The sequence below is a fragment of the Tachyglossus aculeatus genome, chromosome 2 (genome assembly GCF_015852505.1).
Source record: "Tachyglossus aculeatus isolate mTacAcu1 chromosome 2, mTacAcu1.pri, whole genome shotgun sequence".
NCBI lineage: Eukaryota > Metazoa > Chordata > Mammalia > Monotremata > Tachyglossidae > Tachyglossus > Tachyglossus aculeatus.
The window spans coordinates 604634-619458 of NC_052067.1; the positions used below are offsets into that span (position 1 = coordinate 604634).

A 14825-nucleotide genomic window follows, 5' to 3' on the forward strand; every position below is an offset into this window, starting at 1 on the left:
CCAGAGAATATTGGGGTTGGGGAGGGCAGGTCCAGAGAGAGTTGGGGGGCCGCGAAAGACAGGCGGAAGTGGAGCAGGGGTTGGGAAAGGCAGGTCCAGAGAGAGTCGGGGGCTGGGAAGGGCAGGCCGAGGGAGAGTTGAGGGTTGGGAAAGACAGCTGCAGGGACAGTTGGTGCCTGGAGAAGGCTGGCTGAGAGAGAGTTTGGGGCTGGGAAGAGCTGCTCCAGGGACAGTTGTGGGGTCGGGGAGAGCTGCTCCAGGGACAGTTGGGGGGTCAGGGAGAGCTGCTCCAGGGACAGTTGAGGGGAGAACAAGAGGGCTCATGACAGTACAGAGAGCAGAGCCCAAGTTCTGCCTGACTTGGGAGCAAAGCTAGGATTTCCCCCTTCCCAATATACTGCCTTGAAACTCCTTGGGGACAGGTATCGTGGCTGCTAACTCTGTTATATTCTCCCCAGGGTGCAATACAGAGATTTGCACACAGAAGACTGTAAGCTCTTTGAGGGCAGGGATCATGTCCAATAACTGCTGCGCTCCCCAAGTTGCTTGAGAACAGGGGTCTTGGCTACTAACTCTACTGTACTCTCCCTGGTGTTCAATACAGTGCTCTGCACACAGTAGATTGTAAGCTTCTTGAAGGCAGGGGTGGTGCCTACTAACTCTGTCGTACTCTCCCAAGCATTCGGTACAATGCTCTGAACACAGTAGAATGTAAGCTCCCTGAGGGCAGGGATCGTGTTTACTAAATTCTTCGGTACTCTACCCACGGCTTATTACAGTGCCCTGCAGCAGCAGACACTCAGTACATACCACTGACGGAGCGACTCCGGCTCCCCTGGTCCTGACTGCCAATCCTTACAGGGAATGGGCAGGATGGGTGTTGGTTATTCAAAATTCTGACACACGGGCAAGAATTCCGACAGCCCATCAGCATCCCTACAGAGTGAATATGGTAGCAAGAATGCAGTTTTCAACTTGGAAGGCAAATATATGGGGTTTTTTTTCGGATAAAGAAAACCCGCTCTTCCTGGGGGAAATAGAATCTCAGTTATTTCAAAGTACAATCCCAGGAAATTTTATCATGCGGCCGCCAGTCCACAAGAATGTCTGTTTTTCTGGAAACCCGGCCCACTCCAGGGAGAGAGCGCTCAGGAGCTGGGCCTTCCAGGGGACTAGCGTTTGTGCCTGGTGTTGGCCATTTAGTTCCAAGCGTTTTAGGCCCCAAAGCCCTCTCAGGATCCTTCCCCCTTCCCCGATGAAAGGGGAAGTTAGAGGGTTTTTATTTTCATAGATCCCTCCCAGCGCAAGGCGCAGGCGTGTGAACTTTTCTCTGTCTCTTTGGAGTCGATCCCCGCCTGGTTTGGCGAACCCTACACCCCCCGCCACCGAAAAAGTCTGGAGGTGGGCCTGTGGGGAGGTGCGCCCTGAGCGAGGACCCCACCCACCATCTGCAGGCCAGCACGATCACACCTTCCCCTCAACCCCCCACCCCCTCTGATCCCCCACCGGCCACCAGGCTCAGACTTTGCTTCCTTTGCCCAGGGTGTGGAACATGCCGCCCTCGCGTTCCAGGACCGGCTGACGGGGAGAGAGCAGCAACATGGGAAACACGACCACAAAGTTCCGCAAAGCCCTCATCAACGGAGACGAGAACCTGGCCTGCCAGATCTACGAGAGCAACCCGCAGCTCAAGGAATCCCTAGACCCCAACACGTCCTACGGGGAGCCCTACCAGCACAACACCCCGCTGCACTACGCCGCCCGCCATGGCATGAACCGCATCCTGGGGTGAGTGCCACCTCTCTGTCCTCCCCATTGCCGGTGGGATGGAAAGGGTGGAGAGAGCCAGCCGGAGGTGGAGAGAGGGAGTTGGGGGGCAGTGGGGAGGGGAGAGCGGAAAGGCCCAGTTGGGATTGCTGGAAGAGAGCTGTGAAGCCAGTGGTCAGGAGTGCCCGCTGGATGGGGAGGGGGCCCCGGAATCCAGAGTGGGCTCCCCGTGGGGGTCCAGTCATGGTTCTCTAGTGGCACCATCCGTCTTCGAAGGATTCATTTTAATAGCAACTCTAAAACCAACTGAAGAGCTCACTTTACAGACTCAATTTGGAAAGAAATTAGAGAGGAATTTCCTTCGGAATGTCAAAAATGCCAAATTCCTCAGGCCTGTTGGAGAAATGGAGGAAATGCCAGTGAGAGATCACCCAGCTCCAGGGATCGACAAACCTTAGGTGATGGTTTGTCCCGGTTTGGGTCTTCACAACCGTGGACCTGGAGTCCTTGTGGATAAAAATAATAATGATAATTACTGTGGTATTCGTTAAGCCCTTTCTATGTGCCAAGCACTGCACTAAGCTCTGGGGTAGATAAAAGAGAATCAGGTTCCACATGGAGCGCCCAGTTCAAGTAGGAGGGAGAACAGGTATCGAATCCCCATTTTTCCGGGAACTGGGGCACAGAGAAATTAAGTGACATGCCCGAGGTCACACAGCAGATATGTGGCAGAGCTGGGATTAGAACTCAGGTCCTCTGACTTCCAGGGCTGTGCTCTTTCCACAAGTCCACATTGCTTCTCAGCAGCGTGGGTTGGAGGATCTTTTTGGTCTTGGGAGGTCATTGGCTGGCACTCCTGGGGCTCTCTCTGGCGAAGCCCTCGGCCATGAGGGGAGTCCCCCCACTCCTCAGCACCTGTGTCCTTCTGTCCCCTCGCCTGCCCGCATGCTCAGCTTAGCTTGGTGCTCTAGCATTCTCCAGAGCAGCTATTGCTTAAAGGTTTCCTTGCTCTCTGAGGAGGGCATGTATTTACCCTCAAGGAGCCTGCTGAAATCATTTATCTCTGTTTTTTCTCGAGCTGGCGTACTGCTAGCGTGGAAAGAATCCCAGTCGGTAGAATGAAAGAAACAAATGCTCTTCCCCGATCTTCACTGGGCTCAACTGGACACAACTTTATATGAGGGAATGGTCCCTTCAGGGTTCAGTACAAGACTACCTCTCTTTGTCCATCGGGACCTGGCCCAATCTTTTGGGGAAGGTGCTTTTTTGTTTCTAAGTCAATCATCTGATCAGTCATCATACTGTACTGAGCGTTTACTGTGTACAGAACACTGTACTGAGTACTTGGGGGAGTGCAGTAGAGTTAGTAGACAGGCTCCCTGCCTTCCAAGAGTTAAGGTCTAGCCAGGGGAGACAGTCAGTCAGTCAGTCTTACTTATTGAGCACTTACTGTGTGCAGGGTACTATACTGAGCACTTGGGAGAATGCTGTACAGCAGTATAAAAGACATATTCCCTGCCCACAACTCTAGTTTACAGTCTAGAGACAGACCCTGAAATCGGAGGAAAGAGGAAAAGGGGATCCGAAAGTGAACTAATAATAATGATTATTATAGTGGCATTTATTAAGCACTTACTATGTGCAAAGCACTGTTCTAAGCGCTGGGGAGGTTACAAGGTGATTAGGTTGTCCCACAGGGGGCTCACAGTCTTAATCCCCATTTTACAGTTGCGGTAACTGAGGCACAGAGAAGTTACATGGCTTGCCCAGAGGCACACAGCTGACAGTTGGTGGAGCCGGGATTTGAACCCATGACCTGTGACTCCAAAGCCCATGACCTGTGACTCCAAAGCCCATGCTCTTTCCACTGAGCCACGCTGCTTCTCAGAACTAGAGCTCAAGCGATGGACCATTCCTTCAGGGAGGGGAATGGGGGCTAACAGGACTCTCAGGCCCCAGGTAGCTCTGGGAGGAGACCTCTGTTTTAAATCTTGGCCCATGGGATTCCATACTTCCACAGAGAAGCAGAATGGTGTAGTGGGTAGAGCATAGTCCTGGGAGTCAGAAGATCATGGGTTCTAATCTCGGCTCTGCCACTTGTCTGCTGTGTGACCTTGGGCAAGTCACATAACTTCTCTGAGCCTCAGTTCCCTCATCTGTAAAATGGGAATTGAGACTGTGAGCCCCACGTGGGATGAGGGACTGTGTCCAACCTGATTTGCATATATCCACTCCAGTGCTTAGTACAGTGTCTGGCACATAGTAAGGACTTAACAAATACCATCATCGTCATCATCATGCTTCTGCGTTTATCATCGACCCATGCCATGTCACCAGATAAAGACCATCTGATTAAGACTATTCTGACTGTGGCTGCACAGGAAATAGGGGGAAAGAGCACTGGTTCTGGGGATCCTTCCGGTCTCAGTTTCCTCCTTCGTTGGGGATAAAAATCTCTGCTCTCCCCGCTACTTCCTCCCAAAGTCATCATGAGGATGACCGAAATCCCTAATGTAAAAGTACTGTGGAAGATCAGAGTGGTCTATTGCCTTGTGCTTTTTTCGAAAAAAGAATTGTGAACCAGGTCAGGGAATGGTCCCTCCCCGTGCCACAGAGAGACTGCTTTCTGCTGTCCTCATGGTTTTGCTGTTTGCAGTGCCTGGTGCGGCTTTCCCTTAGTCTCACGATTCTTTTGAGGCTTCTGCTCAAAAGAGTAGCCCATTCGTGCTTACTAGTGGGGGCCCCAGCCCTGTGGGTAGCTCCATCTGCCTGAGATGGCCCCCAACATTCAGCGGTCCTGCCATACTGCCAGAGGCTGCTTCCCTGTTTCCTCCTCACCCTGCTCTGTGAGCGTCACGTTTTCATTCACTAAATATGCTTGACATTGGCTATGATCATCAGTTGTGCCGGTGGAACGACTCCAAAAGTGGGTGGGACTTCCAGGGTGTTCCCAGGAGGCTGGGCAGCACCCCAGCATTGTATCCCCGGCCTGGCCTGGACCTGGATGCCACATGACCACCAAAGCCTTCTGAAGGGCCCACCAGCCTGCTCAAAACTATTTTCTACTCTTTTGGCCACCGTTGCGCTCCTGGCCGTGAGCTTCCAAGGTAGCAGAGTCCCTCAGCAGCTCTTGGTGCCACGTCCCCAGTGAGGGTCCTCAGTACTGGGTAGAGCCGGGAGCGGGGGAGTATGGAGCTGCGGACCCAACCCCTGAGTCCGAAGCCGTTGGAGGAGGGGACGGTGGAGAAAGAAAAGGGGATGGACTTCATCTAGGGCAAAGCGCCTCTAATGCCTGTCCCTCTGAAACCCAGCCCCACTGCCGCTGCGTACTAGGGGGGCCATGCTGGTGCGTGCCGTCTCTCTTTCATTTCCCACCACCACCACACATACATATACACACGAACTCACTCTCTCCTTTTGCACACACTGCCTCTGTCCCCTTCTGTCTCTCACAGTCACCCTCTGTCTCAAGCACTCTCCTGCGCACCCACTCACTCTCGGTCTCGTAGCCACACACGTTGTCCCTTTCCTCCAGCAAATGTAGTGAAAATGTTCTCCAGCTCCTACAATCCCCTGGGCTAGAACTATAGCCCAAAGCCTCCAGTTCCCTTCCGGTGGGAGCCAGTCCCCGGAGGGATGCTGGTGGGCACAAGCCAGCCCGTCCACGGGTGACCTGGAGCCTTGAGGAGAGAGGGGTAGCGGAGGGGATGAAGCAGGGGTTTGGGTTGACGTAAACCTCTCAAACCAATCGCATCTCTTCCCCTCTGTCCTGGAGTGCTGACGCTGTCTCCCCTGAGAGCAGAGCCAGGAACGTTGCTTTCTGATGGGGTTTCCCATTGACGTCCTGGCGCAGGGGGGTGGGCTCTGCTAAGAGAACTTTACAGAAAGAGCAGTTTGGTCTGGCAGGAGGGGACAGAACCGTCCTCAAGAGCCACAGACTGAACGAACGTCACATCAGTCAATCAATCGTATTTATTGAGCACTTACTATGTGCAGAGCACTGGACTGAGTATAACAGAATTAGCAGACACATTCCCCGCCCGTGATGAGCTTTCAGTCTAGAAAGGGAGATGGGGGTCATATCCGCCCAGCTGCACAGACCCCACATTCAGCGGGGCCCACGCGGGCACACAGCCATTTCTCCTGATGCCTCTTCCCGCGGTATAATAACAATAATTATTATTGTGGTATTTGTTAAGCATTTTCTGTGTGTTAAGCACTGTTGTAAGCACTGGGGTAGATACAAGGTAATCAGGTTGTCCCACGTGGGGCTCACAGTCTCAATCCCCACTTTACAGATGAGGTAACAGGCACAGAGATGTTAAGTGGCTTGCCCAAGGTCACACAGCAGACAAGTGGTATAGTCGGGATTAGAACCCACGACCTCTGACTCCCAAGCCCGTGCTCTTTTCCACTAAGCCACGCTGCTTCTCTGATATCCAAGCAGACTGGTGTTTCCGGGCAATCGTTTCCTAATTTCATACTGGCGTCCGGACCCGATGCCTGGCGGAAACCCGTATCCGGCAGACTTGAGTGCTCAGACCCAGGACGGACAGGTTCCCTCCATGAGCCCCTGGGAATCGAACCGTGATGCGTTCGACCACCAGGACTCATGGGCCAGGAAGATCCCCGCTCTCCCGATATTGTCAGGGAAGACAATACTTGAGGACAGTCAGTCGGTCAGTGATATTTACTGAGTGCCTACTGTGTGCGGCAGCCATGAGGCCCAGCCGGCACTGAGAGGGCCCCGGTCCACCATTCATTCATTCATTTATTTTTATTGAGCGCTTACTGTGTGCAGAGCACTGGACTAAGCGCTTGGGAAGTACAGGTTGGCAACATATAGAGACGGTCCCTACCCAACACCAGGCTCACAGTCTAGAAGGGGGAGACATACAACAAAACACAACATGTAGATAGGTGTCAAAATAGTCAGAACAAATAAAATTATAGCTATATGCACATCATTTCCAAAATAAATAGAATAGTAAATATGTACAAGTAAAATAAATAATCTGTACAAATATATGCAAGCGCTGTGGGGAAGGGAAGGAGGTAGGGCGGGGGGGATGTGGAGGAGGAGAGGAAAAAGGGGGCTCAGTCTGGGAAGGCCTCCTAGAGGAGGTGAGCTCTCAGTAGGGCTTTGAAGGGAGAAAGAGAGCTAGCTTGGCGGATATGTGGAGGGAGGGCATTCCAGGCCAGAGGAGGGATGTGGTCCAGGCGTCGACAATGGGACAGGCGAGAACAATAGCTATAATTCTATTTTTTCTGACGGTTTTGACACCTGTCTACATGTTCTGTTTCGTTGTCTGTCTCCCCCTTCTAGACTGTGTTGGGTAGGGACTGTCTCTATATGTTGCCGACTTGTACTTCCCAAGCACTTAGTACAGTGGTGTGCATACAGTAAGTGCTCAATAAATATGATTGATTGAATGAATGAACGAGGCGCAGTGAGAAGGTCCTTCTGGGAGGGGAGGCCTATTCCCTCTGTTCCTCACTTTGAGGGGCTGGGAGAGAGAGCCAGCAGCAGAGCTCTGTCCCTCCCGGCCCCCCTCTTGCTGGGAAGGAGCAGGGCTTGGCCTGCCCCTGTCCTAGAAAGAGATCTGGGATTTAGGCAGCGAAGGTCAGGATGGTAAATTAAGTGCCGAGCGCACATGCCCTTTGAATGGATTCATGCAGTCTCCAGTTCTCATGGAAGATTCTGGCGAAGCAAAAATCGCAGCCAGACTAAACGGCCCCTGCGCCCGCAAGGATTGGGCAGGGACCAGGCTTACCTACTCTGTTGGATGGTGTAGTAGGTACAGCATAGGCCCGGGAATCAGGTCATGGGTTCTGATCCTAGCCCTGCCACCTGTCTGCTGTGTGACCTTGGGCAAGTCATTTCACTTCTCTGGGCCTCAGTTCCCTCATCTCTAAAATGGGGATTGAGACTGTGAGTCCCACATGAGGCAGGAACTGTGTCCAACCCGATTTGCTTTTTTCCACCCCAGCGCTTAGTACAGTGCCCGGCACATAATAAGTGCTTGACAAATGTCACAATTATTATTATAATCGCCCTCTCCCAACTACTAAGTTTGGTGTTCTGTACATGGTGAATGCTCAGTCAATCCTGCTGATTGATTGATTTCACTTTGGCCTCTAAATTGATTTCACTTTGGCCTCGTAGCAGTGTGGCTTAGCGGAAAGAGCATGGGCTTGGGAGTCAGAGGTCGTGAGTTCTAATCCAGGCTCTGCCACTTGTCAGCTGTGTGACTTTCGGGAAGTTACTTAACTTCTCTGTGCCTCAGTTACCTCATCTAATAATAATAATAATAATGATGGCATTTAGTAAGTGCTTACTATGTGCAAAGCACTGTTCTAAGCGCTGGGGAGATTACAGTGTGATCAGGTTGTCCCACAGGGGACTCACAGTCTTAATCCCCATTTTTACAGATGAGGTAACTGAAGCCCCGAGAAGTTGTGACTTGCCTAAAGTCACACAGCTGACAATTGGCGGAGCCAGGATTTGAACACGTGACCTCTGACTCCAAAGCCCGGGCTCTTTCCACTGAGCCACGCTGCTTCTCATAATCTGTAAAATGGGGATTAAGACTGTGAGCCCCACCTGGGACGACCTGATAACCTTGTATCTTCCCCAGCGCTTAGAACAGTGCTTGGCATATAGTAAGTGCCTAACAAATGCCATCATTATGTATTATTTATTTATTTAAATCAGATCAGTTCTCTCTTTCCTTCTCTCTTTCAAGGGGCGGCGAGGGTGGGTGGTGGTGTTTTACATTCAGTGTAAATATTGAAGAAGACGCCAAAGGAGCAAGCCGAGGAGATGGGTGTTTATGCCGGTCAGAGCAGAGAACGCGTGTGGTGACTCATCTCCGGGCTGGTCTCCTCCCCTCTCCCGGAAGGCGTCGAGCGGGTGACGGAGACAGTTGCCGGCCTGGCGGCTCGATGGAGATCGGCTTTCGGGCCACTGCCCCTGCCCGGAAGCCATTGAGCGGGTGACGGAGATAGTAGCCGGGCTGGCGGCTTGATGGAGATCGGCCCCCTGGTCACTCCCGACCTGTCACTGCCACCACCGCGTGACTGGCTTTGCTAATTAGGGTACTGCCTGCTCGGCTCGGGGCTTTGGCGATTCTGCCCCTCAGCAAGCGCTGACTAGGAGAAGCAATGTGGCGCAGTGGGTAGATTGCAAGACTGGGAATCAGAAGGACCACTTTTCTGCTGTTTGACCTAGGGCGAGTCGTTTCACTTCTCTGGGCCTCAGTTACCTCACCTGTCAAATGGGGATTAAGAATGTGAGCCCTATGTGGGACAGGGACAGTGTCCTACCTGATTACCTTGCATCGACCCCAGTCGATGTGGCGTAAGCGCTTTACAAATAGCCACAGCTATTATTTTTATGTGCTGAACGCTTTATCATCACGTGTGTCTGTGGTGATGGGGCACGGGGGGTTGATGCTTTATTTTCTTGCTTCAGTTTTAGGTGTACTTCTAGGCTCCTTTTCTGTTTCTTTCCAGTCAGTAGTATTTGTTCATTCATTCATTCAATCGTATTTATTGAGCACTTACTGTGTGCAGAGCACTGTACTAAGCGCTTGGGAAATACAAGTTTGCAACGTATAGAGACGGTCCCTACCAAACAGCGGGCTCACAGTCTAGAAGCACTGTTGAGTGCTTACTCTGTGCAGAGAACTGAACTGAGTGCTTGGGACAGGACAGCAGAGTTAAGAAACACAAGAATCCCCTGTGGAACAGGGATATTGTCCTCCTGATGGTCTTTTATCTTCCTCAGTGCTTAGTACGGTGTTTGGAACATAGTAATAGCTTAACAAATGCCGCAGTTATTAGTATTATCATTAATAAATGTATATCATATTATAAATATTATTGATAATATCATTCTACCGTCAAAGAGCTTGCGGTCTACAATTTACTGTGTACAAAGCATGTAGAGTACAGTTAGAAGACATAATCCTGCCCTTCAGGAGCGTGTAGTCTACCGTGTGCAGAGCACTGACCTAAACACTTGAGAGAGTACAGTAGAGTTGGTAGTCACTCACCCAGTGACATTGGAGTATGTAGCATGGGCAAAACATGGTACTTGGTGCTTGGGAGAGTTCAGTACAGCAGAGTTGGTAGATGTGTTCCTTGCCCACAACAAGCTAGACCCATATCATGCCGTCAGGATGCTTACAGTCTAACGGGAGGCAGACGTTGAAATAAATTACAGGTAAGAGGATGCAGCAGAGTGTAAAGTTGTGGACATTGAGTGCCACGGAGTGTGGGGAGGAGGGGAGGTAGGGGACAGGTACCTGAGGATTTAAGAGCGAGGCTGGCGAGTGCCCATCTGACTCAGTGAATGCCCTCCTGCCCAATGGAAAAGGTTCCTTCAACAGCTTATTGGCATTGTAATTGGGACTGGAAAAACAATTGCTTGGAAACCCTGGGCCTCATAATCTACTGTCGTCCCCCCCACCCGCCGTGGTAGTGATTTCTTGTTCTAAGTAAAATACAACGCAAAGGGAGGAAAAGCAATTTTCACTTACTGTACATCAAAAATATCTCATAAAATGGAAACAGTCTGTTGTTAACATTTCTTTGGGGAAGCATTAATCCAGTGGGAATGTTTTGTTAGACATTTTCCTAGTTTTAGTTTGAACATACTAATAATAATGTCTATCTCATGCACTCCTAAATAACCCACATGGAAGGAAATATCGATCAGTGGTCTTTACTGAGCACTAGCTATGGTATTTTGTTAAGGGCTTACTATGTACCAAGTACCATTCTAAGCGCTGGGGTAGATGCAAGGTAATCAGGTTGTCCCACGTGGGGCTCACAGTCTTAATCCCCATTTTACAGATGAGGTAACTGAGGCACAGAGAAGTTAAAGCGGCTTGCCCCAAGTCACACAGCAGACAAGTGGCGGAGCCGGTATTAGAACTCATGTCCTCTGACTCCCAAGCCCGGGCTCTTTCCACTAAACCACGCTGCAGAGCACTGTACTAGGCACTTTGGAGAGTGCAGTACAGTTCTTCAGTACGATCCAAGCCCTCAAGGACCTTACAGGCTGAGTGCAGAGCACTGTACTGAGCATTCGGGAGAGGACAGTAGAGTTACACGACATGATCCTTGCCCTTTTACTAGTGGTTCAGAAGTGCTGATCTGGGCTTTGGAATAATAGAAGGTTAGGGAGGGGTAGAAATGAATCAGGGAAGGCCTCCTGGATGAGATGGGATTTCAGAAGGGCTTTGAAGATGGGGAGGAGACATCCTTCATTAAGCCGGTAGTAAATGCATGTATGTGTTTACACAGGAAACTGGAAACTGTGCAGCAGAAAATATCATTAAGTTCAAGAGTGATTTAGATAGATCCATGTACAAGAGTCTGTGATTAGTTACTAGAGGGAGAGTCAGGGATGGAGAGGAGATAGGACTGTTGGGTGGTCTATGCTGGGTCACTGGGGGAGAGACGGGTGTTTGATGGTCCGTGCGGGTCATTTGGGGCAAGTCAGGGATGGAGAAGGAAGAGGGGTATTGGCCGGCCTGTGCTGGGTCAGTGGGGGAGAGTCCAAGATGGAGAGGGGAAAGTTGGGGGTGTTGGATGGTTTTCGCTGGGTCATTGGAGGAGAGTCAGGGATGGAGAGGGAAGAGTCGGGGTGTTGGATGGTGCACTCTGAGTCACTGGGGGAGAGTCAGGGACAGAGAGGGGGGAATCGGCCACGTTGACTGGTCAGTGCCGGGTCCCTGTGGAGAGAGTCAGGGTTGGAGAGGGGAGAGTCAGGAGTGTTGCATGGTCCATAATGGGTCACTGGGGGAAAGTCAGGAATGGATAGGGGAAATTCAGAGTTGATGGGTCACTGGGAGGCTGTAAGCTCCGTGAGGGAAGGGCTTTTGTCTACCAGTTTTATTATGCTCCCCCAATAATAATAATAATAATGGCATTTATTGAGTGCTTACTATGTGCAAAGCACTGTTCTAAGCACAGGGGAGTTTTACAAGGTGATCAGGTTGTCCCACGGGGGGCTCACAGTCTTAATCCCCATTTTACAGATGAGGGAACTGAGGCACAGACAAGTTAAGTGACTTGCCCAAAGTCACACAGCTGACAATTGGCAGAGCCGGGGTTTGAACCCATGACCTCTGACTCCAAAGCCCATGCTCTTTTCACTGAGCCACGCTGCTTCTCCTGCATTCCCCAAGCATTCAGTATAGTGCCCTGCACGCATTAAGCACTCTATAGGTATTATTGATGGATTGAGTCTGAGATGGAGTGGGGAGAATTGAAATGTTGGATGGTTGATCCCTAGCCGTGAGGTGTGGACGTCCAGGAAGGCATCCAACTTACGACTGTGGCAGGCCTATCCTGGGGGCTGCTGCTGGAGGCAGGATCGGGGCCTTGGCTGGAAGGCCTCTGTCGGGCTGACCCGGGGCTGACCCAGGACTGGAGGGTTCCCGGGCGTATGGATTTTCTGTTTTTCTGAGCCCAGGGCCTGTTGCCTGAGAGATGAGGTCAGAGCCAAGCGCTTAGTACAGTGCTGTGCACACAGTAAGCGCTCAATAAATACAATTGATGAGTTGTGTGGCTAAAGGACTCCTGGGCAGTTCCACTGACTTCGGGAAGGGTGCCATTTGCACTCTGTGCCAGAACCAAGGATCCCTGGCTGCAGTGCCTAGGAGGGGATGGTGCAGCTGACTAATTGGTGGAGGAGGGTCCGTGGCTCTAGACTGTAAGCTTGTTGTGGGCAGGGAGTGTGTATGTTATATTGTACTCTCCCAAGCACTTAGTATTCTCCCCTGTTCCAAAGCCTCATATATACATATATAAAATGGAATTTATTAAGCACTTACTATGTGCAAAGCACTGTTCTAAGCACTGGGGAGGTTACAAGGTGGTCAGGTTGTCCCACGTGGGGCTCACAGTCTTCATCCCCATTTTACAGATAAGGTAACTGAGGCCCAGAGAAGTGAACTGACTTGCCCAAAGTCACACAGCTGACAAGTGGCGGAGCCGGGATTTGAACCCATGACCTCTGCCTCCAAAGCCCTGGCTCTTTTCCACTGAGCCACGCTGCTTATTGAAGGCACATCTCCTCCAAGAGATCTTCCTTAACTTAGCCCCGCTTTCCTCTTCTTCCACTCCCTTCTGCATCACCCTGACTTGCTTCTTTTATTCATCCCCACCCTCCCAGCCCCACAGCACTTATCTCCCTATCTGTAATTTATTGACTTTTCTTAATGCCTGTCTCCCCCTCTAGACTGTAAGCTCACAGTGGGCAGGGAATGTGTTTATTGTTGTACACTTCCAAGCGCTTACTATATTACTCGGCACACAGGGCTCAATAAATATGAATGAATGAATACAGTGCTCTGCCCACGGTAAGCACTCCATAAATAGGATTGCCTGACTGACTAGCTCGCCTCAAGTGCCTAATTAGGATGTCAGTCAATCAGTCGTATTTATTGAGCACGAGCTGTTTGCAGAGCTCCATACTAATCCGTTGGGAGAGTACAATACAACACACTCGGTAAACTCATTCCCTGCCTAAAACCAGCTGACAGTCAAGAGGGGGAGACAGACATTCATCTAAACAAGTAAATTATGGATATGTACTTAAGAGCTGTGGGGTGAATAAAGGGAGTAAAGTCAGAAGAAGGGTGATGCCGAAGGGAGTGGGAGAAGAAGAGATGATGGCCTTACTGGCTGGGCTCTGGGAGCCGCCTACTACACTGCCTAGGGGCAGCGGCAGCAGTAGCAGCAGCAGCCTCTGTTCTTGTCAACTAACTGCCAGTGATGGGACTGCTTCCAGCCATTCGCTATATTTAGATAACTGGATTTTTGCCTTGGGGGCCATTTCTGGGTGTCGTGTTGCTCTTAAAGGAAATCATTATTAGCCCTGCTGCCGATTGATTGTCAGGGTGGGATAATTTCAGGAGCCGCCGAAACAAATGCTTTTTCGAGTCAGAAGCCTCTCTGGCCTCTAATCAGCCATCTCTGGTGGCCTAGTGGAAGGAACCTGGGCCTGGGGGGAAGGGGATCTAGGTTCTAATCCTGGCTCCTCCGCAGGCCTGCTGTGGGAACTTGGGGAAGTCACTTCACTTCTCTGTGCCCCAGTTTCCTCACCTGTTTCAGTACCTGTTCTCCTTTCTCCTTAGATCATGAGCCCCATAGGGGACATGGCTCCCCCAGCCCACATCATCCCCCAGGCCTGGAATGCCCTCCCTCTGCCCATCCGCCAAGCTAGCTCTCTTCCTCCCTTCAAGGCCCTACTGAGAGCTCACCTCCTCCAGGAGGCCTTCCCAGACTGAGCCCCTTCCTTCCTCTCCCCCTCGTCCCCCTCTCCATCCCCCCATCTTACCTCCTTCCCTTCCCCACAGCACCTGTATATATGTATATATGTTTGTACATATTTATTACTCTATTTATTTATTTTACTTGTACATATCTATTCTATTTATTTTATTTTGTTAGTATGTTTGGTTTTGTTCTGTGTCTCCCCCTTTTGGACTGTGAGCCCACTGTTGGGTAGGGACTGTCTCTATATGTTGCCAACTTGTACTTCCCAAGCGCTTAGTACAGTGCTCTGCACACAGTAAGCGCTCAATAAATACGATTGATTGATTGATTAACAGGGACTGTGTCTGATATGACTGTCCTGTATCTAGCCCAGTGCTTAGTACAATATTTCCTATTCTATTTATTTTATTTTGTTAATTTGTTTTGTTGTCTGTCTCCCCCTTCTAGACTGTGAGCCCGCTGTTGGGTAGGCTCTGTCTCTATATGTTGGCAACTTGTACTTCCCAAGTGCATAGTACAGTGCTCTGCACACAGTAAGCGCTCAATAAATACGATTGAATGAATGCAATGCTTGGTGCATAGTAAACACTTGAATACCACTACCGCCGTTATTATTGTTATTATTATTACCTCATGTGTGTATTCAACTGTGAGGCCCTGTCCCTCTCAGCATCGTTCAATCCCAGGTGTCCTTTTGGAAGATTACTTTTCTGTAGAAAATTGCATTTTGGGGGCACACGATGTCCAGCCTTAGTGTAGTAGAC

The 14825-nt window shown here is 50.6% G+C and overlaps 1 protein-coding gene across 1 annotated transcript in view; it reads left to right on the plus strand.

Annotated features, from left to right (window-relative positions):
• The first annotated feature begins 1542 nt into the window (after positions 1 to 1542).
• ANKIB1 (ankyrin repeat and IBR domain containing 1) overlaps positions 1543 to 14825 on the plus strand; it is a 62799-nt gene continuing 49516 nt past the window's right edge. The window contains exon 1 of the mRNA XM_038765789.1: positions 1543 to 1788. Coding sequence (XP_038621717.1) covers positions 1601 to 1788 — 188 coding nt within the window. The 5' untranslated portion in view covers positions 1543 to 1600. The remainder of the gene's footprint in view (positions 1789 to 14825) is intronic.